Consider the following 15,372-nt stretch of genomic DNA (forward strand, 5'->3'; position numbering starts at 1 on the left):
ATAATTGTATTTTGCCTCTACTGTGACATGCTTTGATGGTCCTCTACTGTGACATGCTTTGATGGTCCTCTACTGTGACATGCTTTGATGGTCCTCTACTGTGACATGCTTTGATGGTCCTCTACTGTGACATGCTTTGATGGTCCTCTACTGTGACATGCTTTGATGGTCCTCTACTGTGACATGCTTTGATGGTCAACACAAAACGAAGCAAAAGTGGCGATGTTGAATCTAAATGATAAGCGCATGGAAAAGCATATAAACAAACAAGATCTAATGCATGCAACTAAAACAAATTGTACTTATATACATTTATTAAAGGGCAACAAGCCACAGCCTCAGATAAATGTTGGTGGTTTTAGGTTTGTTTTGCCAAACGATATCTGAAGAAGGCCACTGTGTCACACTTTTTATGCATTGCATATATCATGCTAATGTTCCACCCTGGGTGCTCAATGTATCAAGGCTGAGTCATTACCTGGGATTATCCACTCTCACTCCTGCATTTCCTGCTAATTTGTCAATATCAATACATTGAGATGCCCCAGAAATATACATGCATTCAACTAATGCAACTAAATGTTTAACATGCAAACCATAACTGTGACATGTGACTCAGTAACTCAATTCCTTTTTTAACAAGTCAAACCGTAGTTAAAGCATCTCAATGTTTTGAATGCAAACCAGATTTGTTTGTTTAGAGGTTGTTGTTTTTTTAAACAGAAAATATATTCCCATTGATGAGTGTGACTGGGCGGCTGTGACTCATTGTACCAATTAGAGGTTTGATGTCTACCCCCTGCAGCCCCAACATGCTCACTCTGGTTTTGATTGGTTTGTAATTTAATCCGTCCAAAAGCTGGTTGCTAAATTAAAGCAGTAGGCAAGTACATTCGGGAAGCAAACGGGGACAGAATTAGGCCCACTGTTCACAGAAAATTGGAGATCTATTGCAACAATGGTCTCTATATTATTCGCCTTTTTGTTTTTGCTAAATGACTAAAACAAACCAAATCCTGCTGTATGCCTGTTTTCACATCCATCTATACAATCACACCATTTTGTAACCAGGAGTCGCCTCTCATGGCCATGGAAAAGAAGGCAGGGTTGAGGCACTTCCGGATTGACTTCACTTAACATGCCGCAAAAACCATCGTAAAACGGGGTTAGCCCGATCAGCAGTGTTATCAAACGTCTCCGTCAAGGTTATTAAATACTCCCTTTTAAATAAAAATGTTTCGTTTATTCTAAACGAAAACGTAACGCCTCTAAAACGATTCCGAGCGTTCGACGGTAGTGCTAGGTTTTCCCACGGGGCGGAAACGCAGCACTAGGCCAACACGTCATCATAGAAGCTGCCAGCAAACATGGCGGACATGGGACCTCAGCACCGTCAGTGACTTCACAGCCGCTTGACACTTGCTCCGCAGCACAGTGCCTCAAACACCCCGACAGCTTCCTTTGAGTGAGAGAGATGGACGATGTGGAAGTCAGTGACGGAGACTCGCCCTACACGGTGGAGAAGGCGCCTCTCAGAAACCCGGACCTGACCCCCCTGAGCCTGAACGGTAACGTTACAGTGAAAACTTTATCTCCCTCACTATGAGAGCTGTATTTAAGGCTAAACGTTAGCATGGCGCTGCTTTTTAGCGGCTTATGTTTGTTGGGAGTTATACGTCATAACGTTGCTGTGAGAAACATTGTATATTTATAGCTGCTAACTATAACATTCCGTCCTGTGTAGACTATTTAATGCGCCACAGTCTCATTTATAGTCTCAGTGTATCTCACATCATGGTCAGTATAATCATCCTTCATGTTTCCTGCTGGCCTGTTAAAGTTGTTATTGTCCCACTGTCTCTTTGTTCACGTGATCTGGCCTATATGAAAGTTCCCCTGTCTCCATAGTGGGAGAGCTGCTGTCCCTGTATGGATGGTACCTGTTGTTCGGGACTCTGCTGGTCTACCTGCTCCTCCAGTACCTGAGCAGGAGGAGATCCAGCCAGCGCAGCCCCCCCCCACCAACACCGCAAGGTCAGCACCGGTTCACCTGCATACTAAGACCAGCTACAACAGACAAACATGATTCATCCCATATTCTATCACATTACATCCACTTTGAACAAGCTCCATCCTGTCCTCTGCAGCGTTGTCCCTATAACAACTATTTGTTATCAGAAGTAACAGTGGAGAGATTCTGGAACGAGACATGTGGATATTGTATAGGGGGGGGGGGAATATTTTTCAAGTTTTTAATACTCTTATCAACATATGAGTGGACAAATATGCTCAATGCAAATGTTTGTTTATTATCATTTGAACAATGATATTTTTTGTTATCCTTTTCCCCTGCAATGCCTTGGTAGCTGCATGCAAATTGGCGCAATTTTATTAGGCTATATGTAACGCCCAATTTGCATATCAATGTGGCGATTGTGATGTTATCAGATACACATTTGACTGAAGTGTCTCCCCTTAAGTACAGTACATTAGCCTACGCCCATGATACATTGCCTTAGCTAAACCTTGAGCTAACTTATCCATTAGCCACCACCTTAGTTCACTATTTGTTTTTTGGCTTTTGGCTAAGCTCTGTAAACTCGAGGCACTGGCAGTTTAGTTATTTGTTCATCACCACTCACCTTCAAACAAGCCAAGAAAAGCCGGCATAACATGGGACTTTAAGGTGGGAGGTGCTGCGTCTGTCTGTCTGAAGGGACTGACGATGACTGTCCGCACCGCTGTGCACGAGACGTGGGGGGAAGGGAGGGTAGAGAGAGCATCGGAACTTCACAGTCTAATCTCCCGACCTGATATTTTTATTTTCTATTCAATCAATATATTTTTGGAAAGTGTGCGCAAACAGGAGTAGATACATATTCATTTATTAAAAATACAAATTTAAAAATAACTTTCTCTGGAGGAAGAAAAAGGGCAGGGGCTCAAGCCCACTTTGTCTGTGTGCACGTGCCTGGTCAGAATAATGCGCTGTGATGTGCAGTCGACACGTTGGATGCGATCCGAATGATCTAACGCAGCCCCTCGTCCTCCACAATGTTAAGCTGTAGCCCCCCATTTAGCTATCGCTATTGTTGTCCAGGCGTCTCCCGGCAAACGTTCAAGCGTGGTCTTCCGCAAGCGAGCAAAAATTTGCGTTAGCGCATTGACAGCCCTAATATTGTATACAAAAGATGGGTTAAGTTACCACCGTTCTTGTACTGTATGTAAATGAATGCTCCAGACTACACTACGACGTGCTCTATTCAACCTTTGTTCATACACCAGAGGTTTACATATTCACGTCTGGTAGGAAGGAAAACTTCACTCAAACCGCTTGGCTGCGCACGCATACTCTTACGGGCGTCCACACTGCGGCGTGCGTTGAAAGCTTCACCACTCACTTTGAATGGGGTAACGTCACTTTTCGCCGAACTGCATTGTGGGAAGCGGAGCTTTGCTGGCGTGGCTCGCTGCAAAAGTCGAGCACTGTTCAACTTTTGAAGCCTCGGCAGAAGCGTCAGCCAATCGAATCATATGCCAGTACAAGCTCTAGCCAATCAAACCGCTGCTTGTGTGTCAGGGGCGGGAGATTCATGTTGTTGGTTGAGTTTCAGACACGCCCACCGGCAAGCTTCAACGCACGCCGCTGTGTGGACGGGCCGTTACTACGTCACATCACGTGGGCCAACCATAAACAAGCATAGATAAACAGTTTTATCCACATATTCCGTCAGAATATTACAGACTGCTCCTTCGCTTCTCATGGAGACCTGCACACACCCAGAGATGACTCACTGTTCACCTTCCTGCCCCTGTAAGCAGGGGGTCTTCTTATGCTAATGCCCTAAACACTCCTGTTTATCCACTCGCTTTTTAGCTTACAGTCCTTCCCAGCAGAGACGTGCACACATGGACTCTAGGTAGTGCTTGAGCACCTGCCCGTTTTGCCCTCTGACAGCAATGTGCCCTTTTGAAAGTTCGTTTTTTACAGTTCTTTATTTAATTGTTTTACAGTGTACTGTATGTGGCTCATGGTAACATCGATCAATTCTGGATTAAAAGCTTCTAATATATACAACAATGCCCCAAATGCGCGATGTAATTTTGTCAGACATCCCCACACGTGCCCCGCGGCACTCCCGTACGTGCCCTGGCTGCAGCCCCTCCCTTCCCTGCTCTCAACGTGAACGCGCAGAGCTGACAGTCAGTCACTCAGTCAGACAGGCCACGGCGGGTGTGTGGTGCAGCAGCACGCAGCAACACGATTAAAAGTGCCCTAGTGACGACCAAGTCAGTAACCACCAGGTAACAAATACAACGAGTGTATTGTTTAGTCCCCTAAATCAGATGCCAAACTAAACTAAAACTTTACTTCTTTTCTTGCATCCATCCATTTAGTCTCGTTGTGCACTTTTGAAAATAGCAGATCTACACGCTCACAATGCGTCATTATGCTAGGGCTGAAGTGATTAAATGTATGTTTTGTAATAATCTTAATCAAAATCTACATAGTAACTAGTAACTAAAGTTTTCAAATAATTGTAGTGGAGTAAAAGTAGAATATTTGCATCTGAGATGTAGTGGAGTAGAAGTAAATGTATTGAAAATGGGAAATACTCAAGTAAAGTAAAAATGCCTCAAAAAGTACAATATACAGTAAGTAGTAGTAACCTTATAGGTTTACATTAATGCTGCTGTTAAATGTTTCTAGGAGATGAACCCTTAATTATCATGCACAGCAGAGCAGTACATTGATTTAGCTCATTTGCATTTACCACTTGTAGAATAATGCCAAGAAGAGACAGGATAAGAAAAGAAAAGAGAGCTACAGCAAGCAGCTCTCTGCTCTCCTGGGTAAAGCAGCCTGAGCCTACCAGCAAGGAAGTTGAGGATGCAGATGTGCCTGATGAACCCTTACCCATCATCAATGATTAAGATGACGAAGAAAGGTCAGAGTCAATACCAGAGTCATGTTAAGGGACAAACTGTCTGTCTAGAGCCCTTTCATGCTCAGATTTGAACTGTGATAATAATAGTAGTAATAATAATAAATAATAATATAATTGTATTGAGAGGCCCACAATTTATTTTAACCACACTAAGTGATACTAAATCAGACATGAAGCTACTTACCAAATGACAAAAAAACAACAACTATGTGGTAGGGTGTTGAATTTTGGCCATGACAGTTAAAGTCTGGTGAGTCTTAATTTTATCATGCATTGCATTGCCCAAATAATTGAAATAAACATCATATTCTATATTGTTTGTATTCTAGGCAGCTACAGCAGGCTCAGGGAAGCAGCCCCCTGCTGTCCTGTAATAGTCCATCTAAGATGAGGGAGACAAATCCATAGAAAATATCTCTGAGTCAGACACAGATGAAGCAGAAATGTCAGAGTCCAGAGCAGCAACATGTTCAGAAACAGTGCTCTCTGATGATGACCAAAATGAGGGAGCGATGGAAGGAGTAACCAAAAAGCGAAAAGAAACTAACATTATCCGGCAAATTTCCGCGCACAATTTCGCGCGCGGGCGAACGCCAGACCGCCACGACAACTCAGAAGGTACCCTTTTTTTTTTTCTTGAGCACCTGCCCCTATAAATGTCTGTGCACGCCACTGCTTCCCAGTGTGAGTTCCACCACTTCCTGTTCCCAACTTAATCTTAACTTGTTGTTTACTTCTTATCCAATAATTTAATCGAGCTAAACAGAAAACAAATGTTTAGTGTTCCTTGATGTACTATACATACATCGTATCATCCGATTCATCCCCTTATATAGTGTAGGGTACCCTGACATACTGTATCATCCTCTTATATAGTGTAGGGTACCCTGACATGCCGTATCATCCCCTTATATAGTGTAGGGTACCCTGACATGCTGTATCATCCCCTTATATAGTGTAGGGTACCCTGACATGCTGTATCATCCTCTTATATAGTGTAGGGCAGTGGTTCCCAAACTTTTTGTGCCCAAGGCACACCAAAGGACAAGTAAAAATCTCAAGGCACACCTATTGTGCAAAATAGCCCTTATAACACGTGTTATCACTCATATCATGTACAATATCTGTAAATGTGCATAATTATTTACTAATGCCAAATAAAATGTGACAAAGACAACTATATTACTCATGAAATATTTATTAACGAAATATTTCAGAAATTAATTTGAAACTTTATCAAATTAGGCTTCATCAAAGCAGCAACACACTCATTTAAACCAGACAGCTCACAACATTAAAAATGAGGCAAAGGAAACTCAGCAGAAATTCAGCACAGAGAACTGTCAATGCAAGGAAGCTGCATTGTCCATGGTCCTGAACTACAAATTATAAATGTAACATTTCAGCAATCAGCATTGAAACATGTGCTATTGTAAATATGTTGCCGACTTACAAATTAGTGAGATACATGTGCCTGTCGGGGCGCACAGAATTTTTTAATCCTTGGTGGCACTGAGGAGAGGGCCACTCGCAAATCCTGTTCAACAGAGAGCCGTGACCTCCTGTTGTTCTTCATGTAAACCAGAGTAGAGAACGCCAACTCCAGAGATGGGGTCGTTACTAAATGTTTTTAATATATTACATATTACTTTAAAAAAAGTAATATATTAAACTACTTCGTTACTATCTACATAAAGTAACTCGTTACTTTACTCGCCGAGCACGTACGTACTGCGCATGCCTGAGTGGCAATAACTTTCCTTACCAGCAGGCGGCGGTAGTGTGTATTCGTCATTCAAAACAGGCAACAACCGGAAGACAGAGAAGAAGAACAGACTACGTGATATCAACAAACAACAAATAGCTGTGCGGTAGCTTCACCTTAGCATGTGTTCTTTGCAGGTGTTTGTTGAGGTTTGACCACGTGGTGTTTCCAGCAGTGGATAACAGCTTCTGGCCTGGACACAGTTTGCACCTCACCGTCACATTCCTGTAATAATAATGGGCATACCTCCACCCCTCGAAAATTATCGCTGACTCAGCCATGTTTATGCAGCACTGCACGTGGAGATGTGGACGCGCAAGTCGCGCAGATTACGTACATATAAACCTACAAAGTACTGATATAGTAAATTAAAAAATAATTATTTTTGTGTAGTTGTATATTGCAATAATAACGTATGGTTGTCACAAAATCCCACGGCACACCCGGACTTGCCTCACGGCACACCAGTGTGCCGCGGCACACCGTTTGGGAACCACTGGTGTAGGGTATCCTGACATGCTCTATCATCCCCTTATATAGTGTAGGGTACCCTGACATACTGTATCATCCTCTTATACAGTGTAGGGTACCCTGACATACTGTATCATCCTCTTATATAGTGTAGGGTACCCTGACATACTGTATCATCCTCTTATATAGTGTAGGGTACCCTGACATACTGTATCATCCTCTTATATAGTGTAGGGTACCCTGACATACTGTATCATCCTCTTATACAGTGTAGGGTACCCTGACATACTGTATCATCCTCTTATATAGTGTAGGGTACCCTGACATGCTCTATCATCCCCTTATATAGTGTAGGGTACCCTGACATACTGTATCATCCTCTTATATAGTGTAGGGTACCCTGACATGCTGTATCATCCCCTTATATAGTGTAGGGTACCCTGACATACTGTATCATCCTCTTATATAGTGTAGGGTACCCTGACATACTGTCTCATCCTCTTATATAGTGTAGGGTACCCTGACATGCTGTATCATCCTCTTATATAGTGTAGGGTACCCTGACATACTGTCTCATCCTCTTATATAGTGTAGGGTACCCTGACATGCTGTATCATCCTCTTATATAGTGTAGGGTACCCTGACATGCTGTATCATCCCCTTATATAGTGTAGGGTACCCTGACATACTGTATCATCCCCTTATATAGTGTAGGGTACCCTGACATACTGTATCATCCTCTTATATAGTGTAGGGTACCCTGACATACTGTATCATCCTCTTATATAGTGTAGGGTACCCTGACATACTGTATCATCCTCTTATATAGTGTAGGGTACCCTGACATACTGTATCATCCCCTTATATAGTGTAGGGTACCCTGACATGCTGTATCATCCCCTTATATAGTGTAGGGTACCCTGACATACTGTATCATCCTCTTATATAGTGTAGGGTACCCTGACATACTGTATCATCCTCTTATATAGTGTAGGGTACCCTGACATACTGTCTCATCCTCTTATATAGTGTAGGGTACCCTGACATACTGTATCATCCTCTTATATAGTGTAGGGTACCCTGACATACTGTCTCATCCTCTTATATAGTGTAGGGTACCCTGACATGCTGTATCATCCTCTTATATAGTGTAGGGTACCCTGACATGCTGTATCATCCCCTTATATAGTGTAGGGTACCCTGACATGCTGTATCATCCCCTTATATAGTGTAGGGTACCCTGACATACTGTATCATCCTCTTATATAGTGTAGGGTACCCTGACATACTGTCTCATCCTCTTATATAGTGTAGGGTACCCTGACATACTGTATCATCCTCTTATATAGTGTAGGGTACCCTGACATGCTGTATCATCCCCTTATATAGTGTAGGGTACCCTGACATACTGTATCATCCTCTTATATAGTGTAGGGTACCCTGACATGCTGTATCATCCTCTTATATAGTGTAGGGTACCCTGACATACTGTATCATCCTCTTATATAGTGTAGGGTACCCTGACATGCTGTATCATCCCCTTATATAGTGTAGGGTACCCTGACATACTGTATCATCCTCTTATATAGTGTAGGGTACCCTGACATACTGTATCATCCCCTTATATAGTGTAGGGTACCCTGACATACTGTATCATCCTCTTATATAGTGTAGGGTACCCTGACATACTGTATCATCCTCTTATATAGTGTAGGGTACCCTGACATGCTGTATCATCCTCTTATATAGTGTAGGGTACCCTGACATGCTGTATCATCCTCTGGCCCAAACCAATGACAGAGGCTCTCTCAGTGCGTCACTAGATCATTTACAAATAGTTCTACTGATACATTTAACTTGTAGTGAGTGAGAGGAACAATAAATGCAGTTGCTATTCTGAACAAATAATCTATGGAATTAAGTTTTTTTTTCTTTCAACAATAGTTACAAATGCTTTTTGCAAGTGAGTAATAGATGTTGTGATGTTTCTTTCATAAAGATTCTGCCTTAGTGGCCAGGAGACAAGAAGCCATGGAAGCAGCTCGGATGAAGATGCAAGAGGAACTTGATGCCAAGGCTTCCATCTTCAGGGAGAAACAGAAACAGGTGCAGTAATAAATACAAATAAAAAGTATGTTTGAAAGAAAGATTGTCCATGATGTAACACTTGAACTCAATGTGTGATGTATTTTTGTGAACAGCAAGAAGAAGAAAAGCGGAGGCAGAAAATCGAGATATGGGACAGTATGCAACAGGGAAAGAGTTACAGAGGAACAGCCACACCTTCTCAGGTGAGAGTCGACCTCTTCATCAGACTGTTCCCTGGTGGACACATTATGAGATGGATTTGAAATGTTAAACAGTTCGGAATGCACTCAATTTTACAAATCATCTTCTTATATTTATTCATCCACATTAAAGACACAACATGTTGGTTATTACAACATGCTTTTACTATTCTCCACTGCCAGGGAAGTAATGATAAGGTAATTATACTAAGTATATGTCTGTGAAAATTCCTCTGGCTCAGTATCTAGCTCAGTGGTCTTCAATATGTTTTACATGCGAGACAAAGTCAAGAGGAGAGCCATTTGTACCGCAAAGTATGAAAAGCTGCATACAGTTATAATAAGCATGTCTGCTTATGAATCTGTCATCCCACCCAGAACATACAATATGCAATGCAGCCAACCAATACTGTCATGTAAAGCGTCTTTGAGCACTCGGAAAAGCGCTATATCAAATACATTCATTATCATTATTAATAAGCAGAAATCAGTTTCTTAGTGAGCTACTCAGAAGACAGCGGTTGGTACTCACCCCACACGAAGCGTGGTGTTAATAAGTGCAGTCTCCCTCACTGTCCTCCTCAGTGTCTCCTTCACTGTCCTCTAGTTCCTCTTCTTGCATAGGTAGATGATGAAGATGCTGCAGTCTTCCTCACTGCCTCCGATTTGTTTTCTCCAAAACGTGTTGCCAAAACTGTGAAGTCCTTGCATTTCCTGAGGCCAAGTTGGAGGATCAAATACTAAGAAATGATCACATGACTGGAAGTCATATCTGATTCCAGATGTGGGAAGTAACTAAGTACACTTATTCAAGTACTGTACTTAGGTACCATTTTGAGATACTTGTACTTTACTTGAGTATTTCTATTTTATGCTACTTAGTACTTCTACTCCACTACAGTTCAGAGGTAAATGGTGTACTTGTACTCCACCACATGTATTTAACACCTTTAGTTACTTTACAGCAGGGATGGACAACTTTGATGGTGGTGGGGGCCACATCATTGATGTACTGGCCACCAGGGGGCTGCAGATTCACTTGGAACACACACACACAAATTCCATGTATTGTATGTAATTATTAACAAATATACTAAGTCTGACATCTTCATTGACATTTTACAATCTTTCAGGGAACATCCTCTAATAATCTCACTAAACAAATATCAGTTCACATAAGTGGCATGTTTGTATTGAACAGGTTATTTAACAGTGGAATAAAACTATTTTAAACTATTGGAAAGCACGGAACATGTGTGTGCATTAAGATGAACCATTAGATGACATAAACATGAAGTCATGAACACTAACCCAGACATTAGCTGTCTAACTTGAACCTAAGACACTTGTAGCCTGTCTCTGCTCACGCACAATGAGGGGAATGTCAACACAGACACCTGTCAACCCGCACTCTGCTGTTCCTCAGCGCCGCTCCCCCTCCCTCCCACTGAAATTATGAATGAAAAGCGTATAGTATCATAGATAACACGGCAGGGTCCGTGACAGTTTGATCTGATTTCAAATAAACAAAGTCTTGGTTTTTAGAATATTAAACTTGTTTTGCCAAATTCAGATGATAAATACAACCTTTAAGCTTGTAAAGGCATAATTACAAGAGGCAACTTAACGTCACAGCAGGCATAACAACAGCCGGTGTTTCTTGTGAGGGTTTCCCCGGGAAACAAACACAATACACACAAACACGTCACAGATTATTACGCGGTATTTGAAATCATGTACGCAGCTCGCGACGTAACTAGGAGTCTAGTGGACGGTATCAGTACTAAAAGTAAAAAAATAATATATATAGCCTATATATTTTAAATTAATTACATTGTTTATAAATTAATCTGAGGGCCGCAAAAAGAGGAGGTGGGGGGCCGCCATTTGCCCATCCCTGCTTTACAGATGTGGATTAAAGGTGGGGCAGGTCATTTTGGAGAAACCAAACACACACGAACGCGCACATGACCAATGAGGGCACGAGATAAGTGTGTGCACAGATGGAAGGCTGACAGGCAGGTAGGCCATCCAGTTACTTTAGCCGGGCCGGCTCAGATGATTGGTCGTGCTTTTTACAGCGCCACGGGTTCCACAGATGAATTATTTTTTAATGGATTTATTGTCAAAGCACTTCAGATATTCATTGCTATCGGGATGTTAAGAGCATTCCATGGAATATAACAAGTGTATCTCGAGCCGGTTTCTCAAACTTACCTATCCCACCTTTAATGATGTGAAATATAATCAAGTGTTGAATCAGACTTTAGTTCCACCTGGAGTAAATCCACCAGCTACCCTGCAGTACACAAAGTACTTCAAACTAGCTGCACCTTTACCAGCTTTGAGAACACTTTCATGATCAATCATTATAAAACATATCATATATATTATTCTGAAATGGACCAATCAAACAATGACTACTTTTACTGTCGCTACTTTCACTATATTTTGATGAGAATACTTTTCTACTTTTACTTGAGTAACATTTTGAATGCAGGACTTTTACTGTAACAGAGTATTCCTACACAAGATCTGAGTACTTCTTTCACCTCTGTCTGATGGCACCAACTCTGTCGTCCAGTGATCTAAGCCTCTGCCTCCTGCAAAGCTTCACAGGTCCGTCGGTTATGGCCTGCGGCTCGGCCAGCTCTCAGTTCAATCAGTCATAGAAAGTCCGAAGATTTTTTGCAGGGAGCAAAACGCCAAAGGGGCTGCTTAATGTATTTTAGTTCTCTGCACTGAGTGTTGACAAGAATCACGTGTAGACGAAATACGTGTTCTGTTTTGATGACCTATCAGGTACGCAAAGGCGTGCAGTGACACAAGTGATGTTACGCTTTTCAGATGTTGCCACACATGCGTACCTGCGTTATGTGCACCCCTGTCTATCACCTGTCATCTCATGAGGAACCCTGATTTAACTCATGGAGCAGCCAGGAAGACAAAATAAAAAGGGTACCACTTGGCAATAACACTACCCTTATAAAGGGTTTAGGAATAGTTTGTAATTAATTCATTAATTAGGTTGTGAACACTTTATAAATCATTAACAAGCTTTTATAAGCCATGAGATAAACAGGGCGACTGTGACCGGTTGCTTGCCAAATAGTGAGCCCACATTTATCTGTACCGCTAAGCCTTGTATTGGCTATTTAGCTTACTTCGTCTTCTTCATCAGCCAGCATCCTTGGTATCTGTTGCTCACTGACTTGATTCTCCCTAAGTAGCCAATGTAAGGCTTAGTCATCTTGCCAAATAGTGAGCCTGTGTTGATGTATGGAAGCTATGTTAGAACTGGTTAATAAATGGTTCTTAATGATTAATAAAGTGTTTGCAACCTAATTATAAACCCTTAATGAAACCTTTATAAGGGTAGTCTTAGTGTAAAGTGGTACCAGAAAAAGAGTACCGGTACAATAATTAATATTCCGGGGCGTCTTCTTCCTGCACTTTTTTTGAAGTGATCCGCTGCCACAACAACACTTCTAATGTGAACTACACCAACATGTAAGGGATAATGTGCAGCAATCTGGTCATTAAGAAGAAAAGAACACGGCTACTTACAAAACAAAATGGATGTATTCATATCCTCGATTCTGTCACCAAGCTGTCTGTGTCTTTTGTCTTTACTAGGGGAGTTCCAGCATCATAAATTAAAGTGTGCTGCTCTCCACCATGTAAAAACGAATATTGACAAATTGTTCCACGTGTTTTCTGATGGAGGAGAACAAATGTGTTGTTTTGGCCACAACTAATTAAATGAACCTCTTTCTGGTTGTTATGACTGCACATAGTCACTTGATCAGAGCTTCCTCAGTACCAGTATGCCATTTGATAAAGTCCAAGTTGACCATCAGAATTGAGTATTGAACTCAGCTAATAAGTGGGATGACATCACTCCATTTGGTGTGCCCTGACTCTGGATGTTTCTCCCTGCAGCCCCCTGCAGAGGCCAGCTCCTCCGCTGCAGCCAGACCAAAGCCGGACAAGAAGCCCCTCCGCAGTGCAGGTGTGTATTTCTCAGGATGGAACACTGAGTGGGGGTCATTAAAGGCTGCTCCTTTGTTCCCAAGACAACAAGTGCCATAAAACAAAGCTACACGAGTACACGCACACAAACCACATTAATGAGGCATTCTGTATACTGTTCCAGTATGAAGCTGTGTGGAGCACAGGGTGCTTCACTTTGATATGCCTAACCCACACGAATACATGTCACATAGGGCAACATACATGTACCAGTGCTTGAAAGATTATTAACTAAAAGTCCCATTTGTTTAAACGATTGTGCATCTGTGTGTATTTAGTACTAGGCATGTCAAGATCCCAGAATATTATTGGATACGGCTACTAATAACAGTGACATTCCACGGTTCCCAATACCAATTGAACATCACAGTGAAACACTCGTTGTATATGTGTACACCACTCCCATACCACCTGATGGTTGCCCTCCCAGCCTGCAGTACACATGGATAAAGATGTGCTGAGTCAGTACTGACACAATCTGATTCTGAGGGCATCAGGATGGACATCTGAAACATGTTGAGTTAAAAAGCCCAACGGGTGTGGGTAGCTCCTTCTTGGTTTCCTCTCTTCAGCTCTACAGTTTAAACCAGGATGTTTGTACGTTTTTAGTATGCAGAATCCTGTTTAGCAATTATTCGTTGGTTTTTCTCTGCATTTGAAAATGCACGTGTGGCGGTAGAGCCTCAGAAGGGTCATTTGCAAGGTACTTGAACCACAGGTGCAGTAGTAGGGTGTGTACAGACACATAAACGTGTGTGTTGCAGCCTTTCTTACCTCCTTCTCTCGGTGTGTTTCAGACTACAGTCCCCTGAGTGGACAGGAGGGGGGCTCCTGCACCTTCAGGCCTGGCAGGAGGGGTCCGTCAGCTGGTGGATGAGGTTAAAGAAGGTCAGAGATGTTGATCTGTGACCTCTGACATCTTGATGTGCAAACTGACTGGAGGGGGCTCAAACTTCACTGAGATGTTTTTACTCCCGTTTGATTCCTTATTTACTCTGTCAAAGATAACTTGATACTCGTCCATTGTGCGCCTTGAAGTTGAAAGCTTGTAATGATGCCATTCCTGTAAGCGGTGTTACCAGCAGGTTTGGCTGATGAACTTCAGTCAGTGTGTTTTTTCTCATGTGTTTGAATATGTTTCCATTCATGTGTTCCACCTAAGCTTTTAACATGTATGTTGCTAGAGCAGTTGTAGCTAGTGGACATGTGGTTGATTATTAAAAATACTACATTCAGTTAATGTTTGGATCTATCAAAATGCAAGGATGTTTTTTTTATACTGCTCTGCACATTTGTTATGTAATAGAAATGTGATCACCCTATCTTTTACATCAATATCTGTTTTCTTTGATGTCAACTGAGGAGGTCATATCTTCTTAATAGAACATCTGATCTTAAGTGGCTCACTATAATGAATAGAATATATCTAATAAGAGTGCATTACATTTAATGTTTCAAATACATGCCGTTGTATTACATAAACAAATAATACAATCAACTCCTAATCATTCAAATAAAAGCCTTATATGATTTTGAGTGTGTCTGTTTGTGTGTGGACTGCCGAGGACCACAAGATGGAGCTGCAGACCAGAGGACATTGAAAAACAAGCTGTGTCTGTTATGTAGCACATAAGATGTCATGGAGCAAAACACATTAACTACAACAAAAATAATCTTTATGCTGTCCAGTTCAGATTTCAGGACGCTGTTTTTGGTTAGGCTAAGCAATGCTAAATGTTGGTGTCATTGGGCTAAACGTATTATAGTAATAACAGTAATTATACATAAATGACAATTACAACTATTAGGACTTTTGTTATTATTATTTTGTTAAACCAGAAGGCTAATACTGCAACAATTGCAGGTT

At 41.7% G+C, this 15,372-nt stretch overlaps 1 protein-coding gene across 1 annotated transcript; it reads left to right on the forward strand.

Moving 5' to 3' along the window:
- Positions 1 to 1,099: 1,099 nt before the first annotated feature.
- selenos (selenoprotein S) lies at positions 1,100 to 15,041 on the forward strand. Its single transcript, XM_034196611.1, has 6 exons — positions 1,100 to 1,568; positions 1,909 to 2,034; positions 9,185 to 9,291; positions 9,387 to 9,476; positions 13,416 to 13,485; positions 14,303 to 15,041. Exons 1-6 carry the CDS (start codon positions 1,475 to 1,477, stop codon positions 14,380 to 14,382), a joined length of 567 nt encoding a protein of 188 aa, XP_034052502.1. The 5' UTR covers positions 1,100 to 1,474; the 3' UTR covers positions 14,383 to 15,041.
- Positions 15,042 to 15,372: the final 331 nt, after the last annotated feature.

Source organism: Gymnodraco acuticeps, unplaced genomic scaffold (assembly GCF_902827175.1).
Source record: "Gymnodraco acuticeps unplaced genomic scaffold, fGymAcu1.1, whole genome shotgun sequence".
Lineage (NCBI taxonomy): Eukaryota > Metazoa > Chordata > Actinopteri > Perciformes > Bathydraconidae > Gymnodraco > Gymnodraco acuticeps.

Coding starts and splice junctions, on each gene's coding strand:
- selenos (XM_034196611.1), top strand. CDS start 1,475: ATGGACGATGTGGAAGTCAGTGACGGAGACTCGCCCTACACGGTGGAG. Junction 2,035..9,184: donor CCCCCCACCAACACCGCAAG/GTCAGCACCGGT, acceptor TCTTTCATAAAG/ATTCTGCCTTAGTGGCCAGG. Junction 13,486..14,302: donor GAAGCCCCTCCGCAGTGCAG/GTGTGTATTTCT, acceptor GGTGTGTTTCAG/ACTACAGTCCCCTGAGTGGA.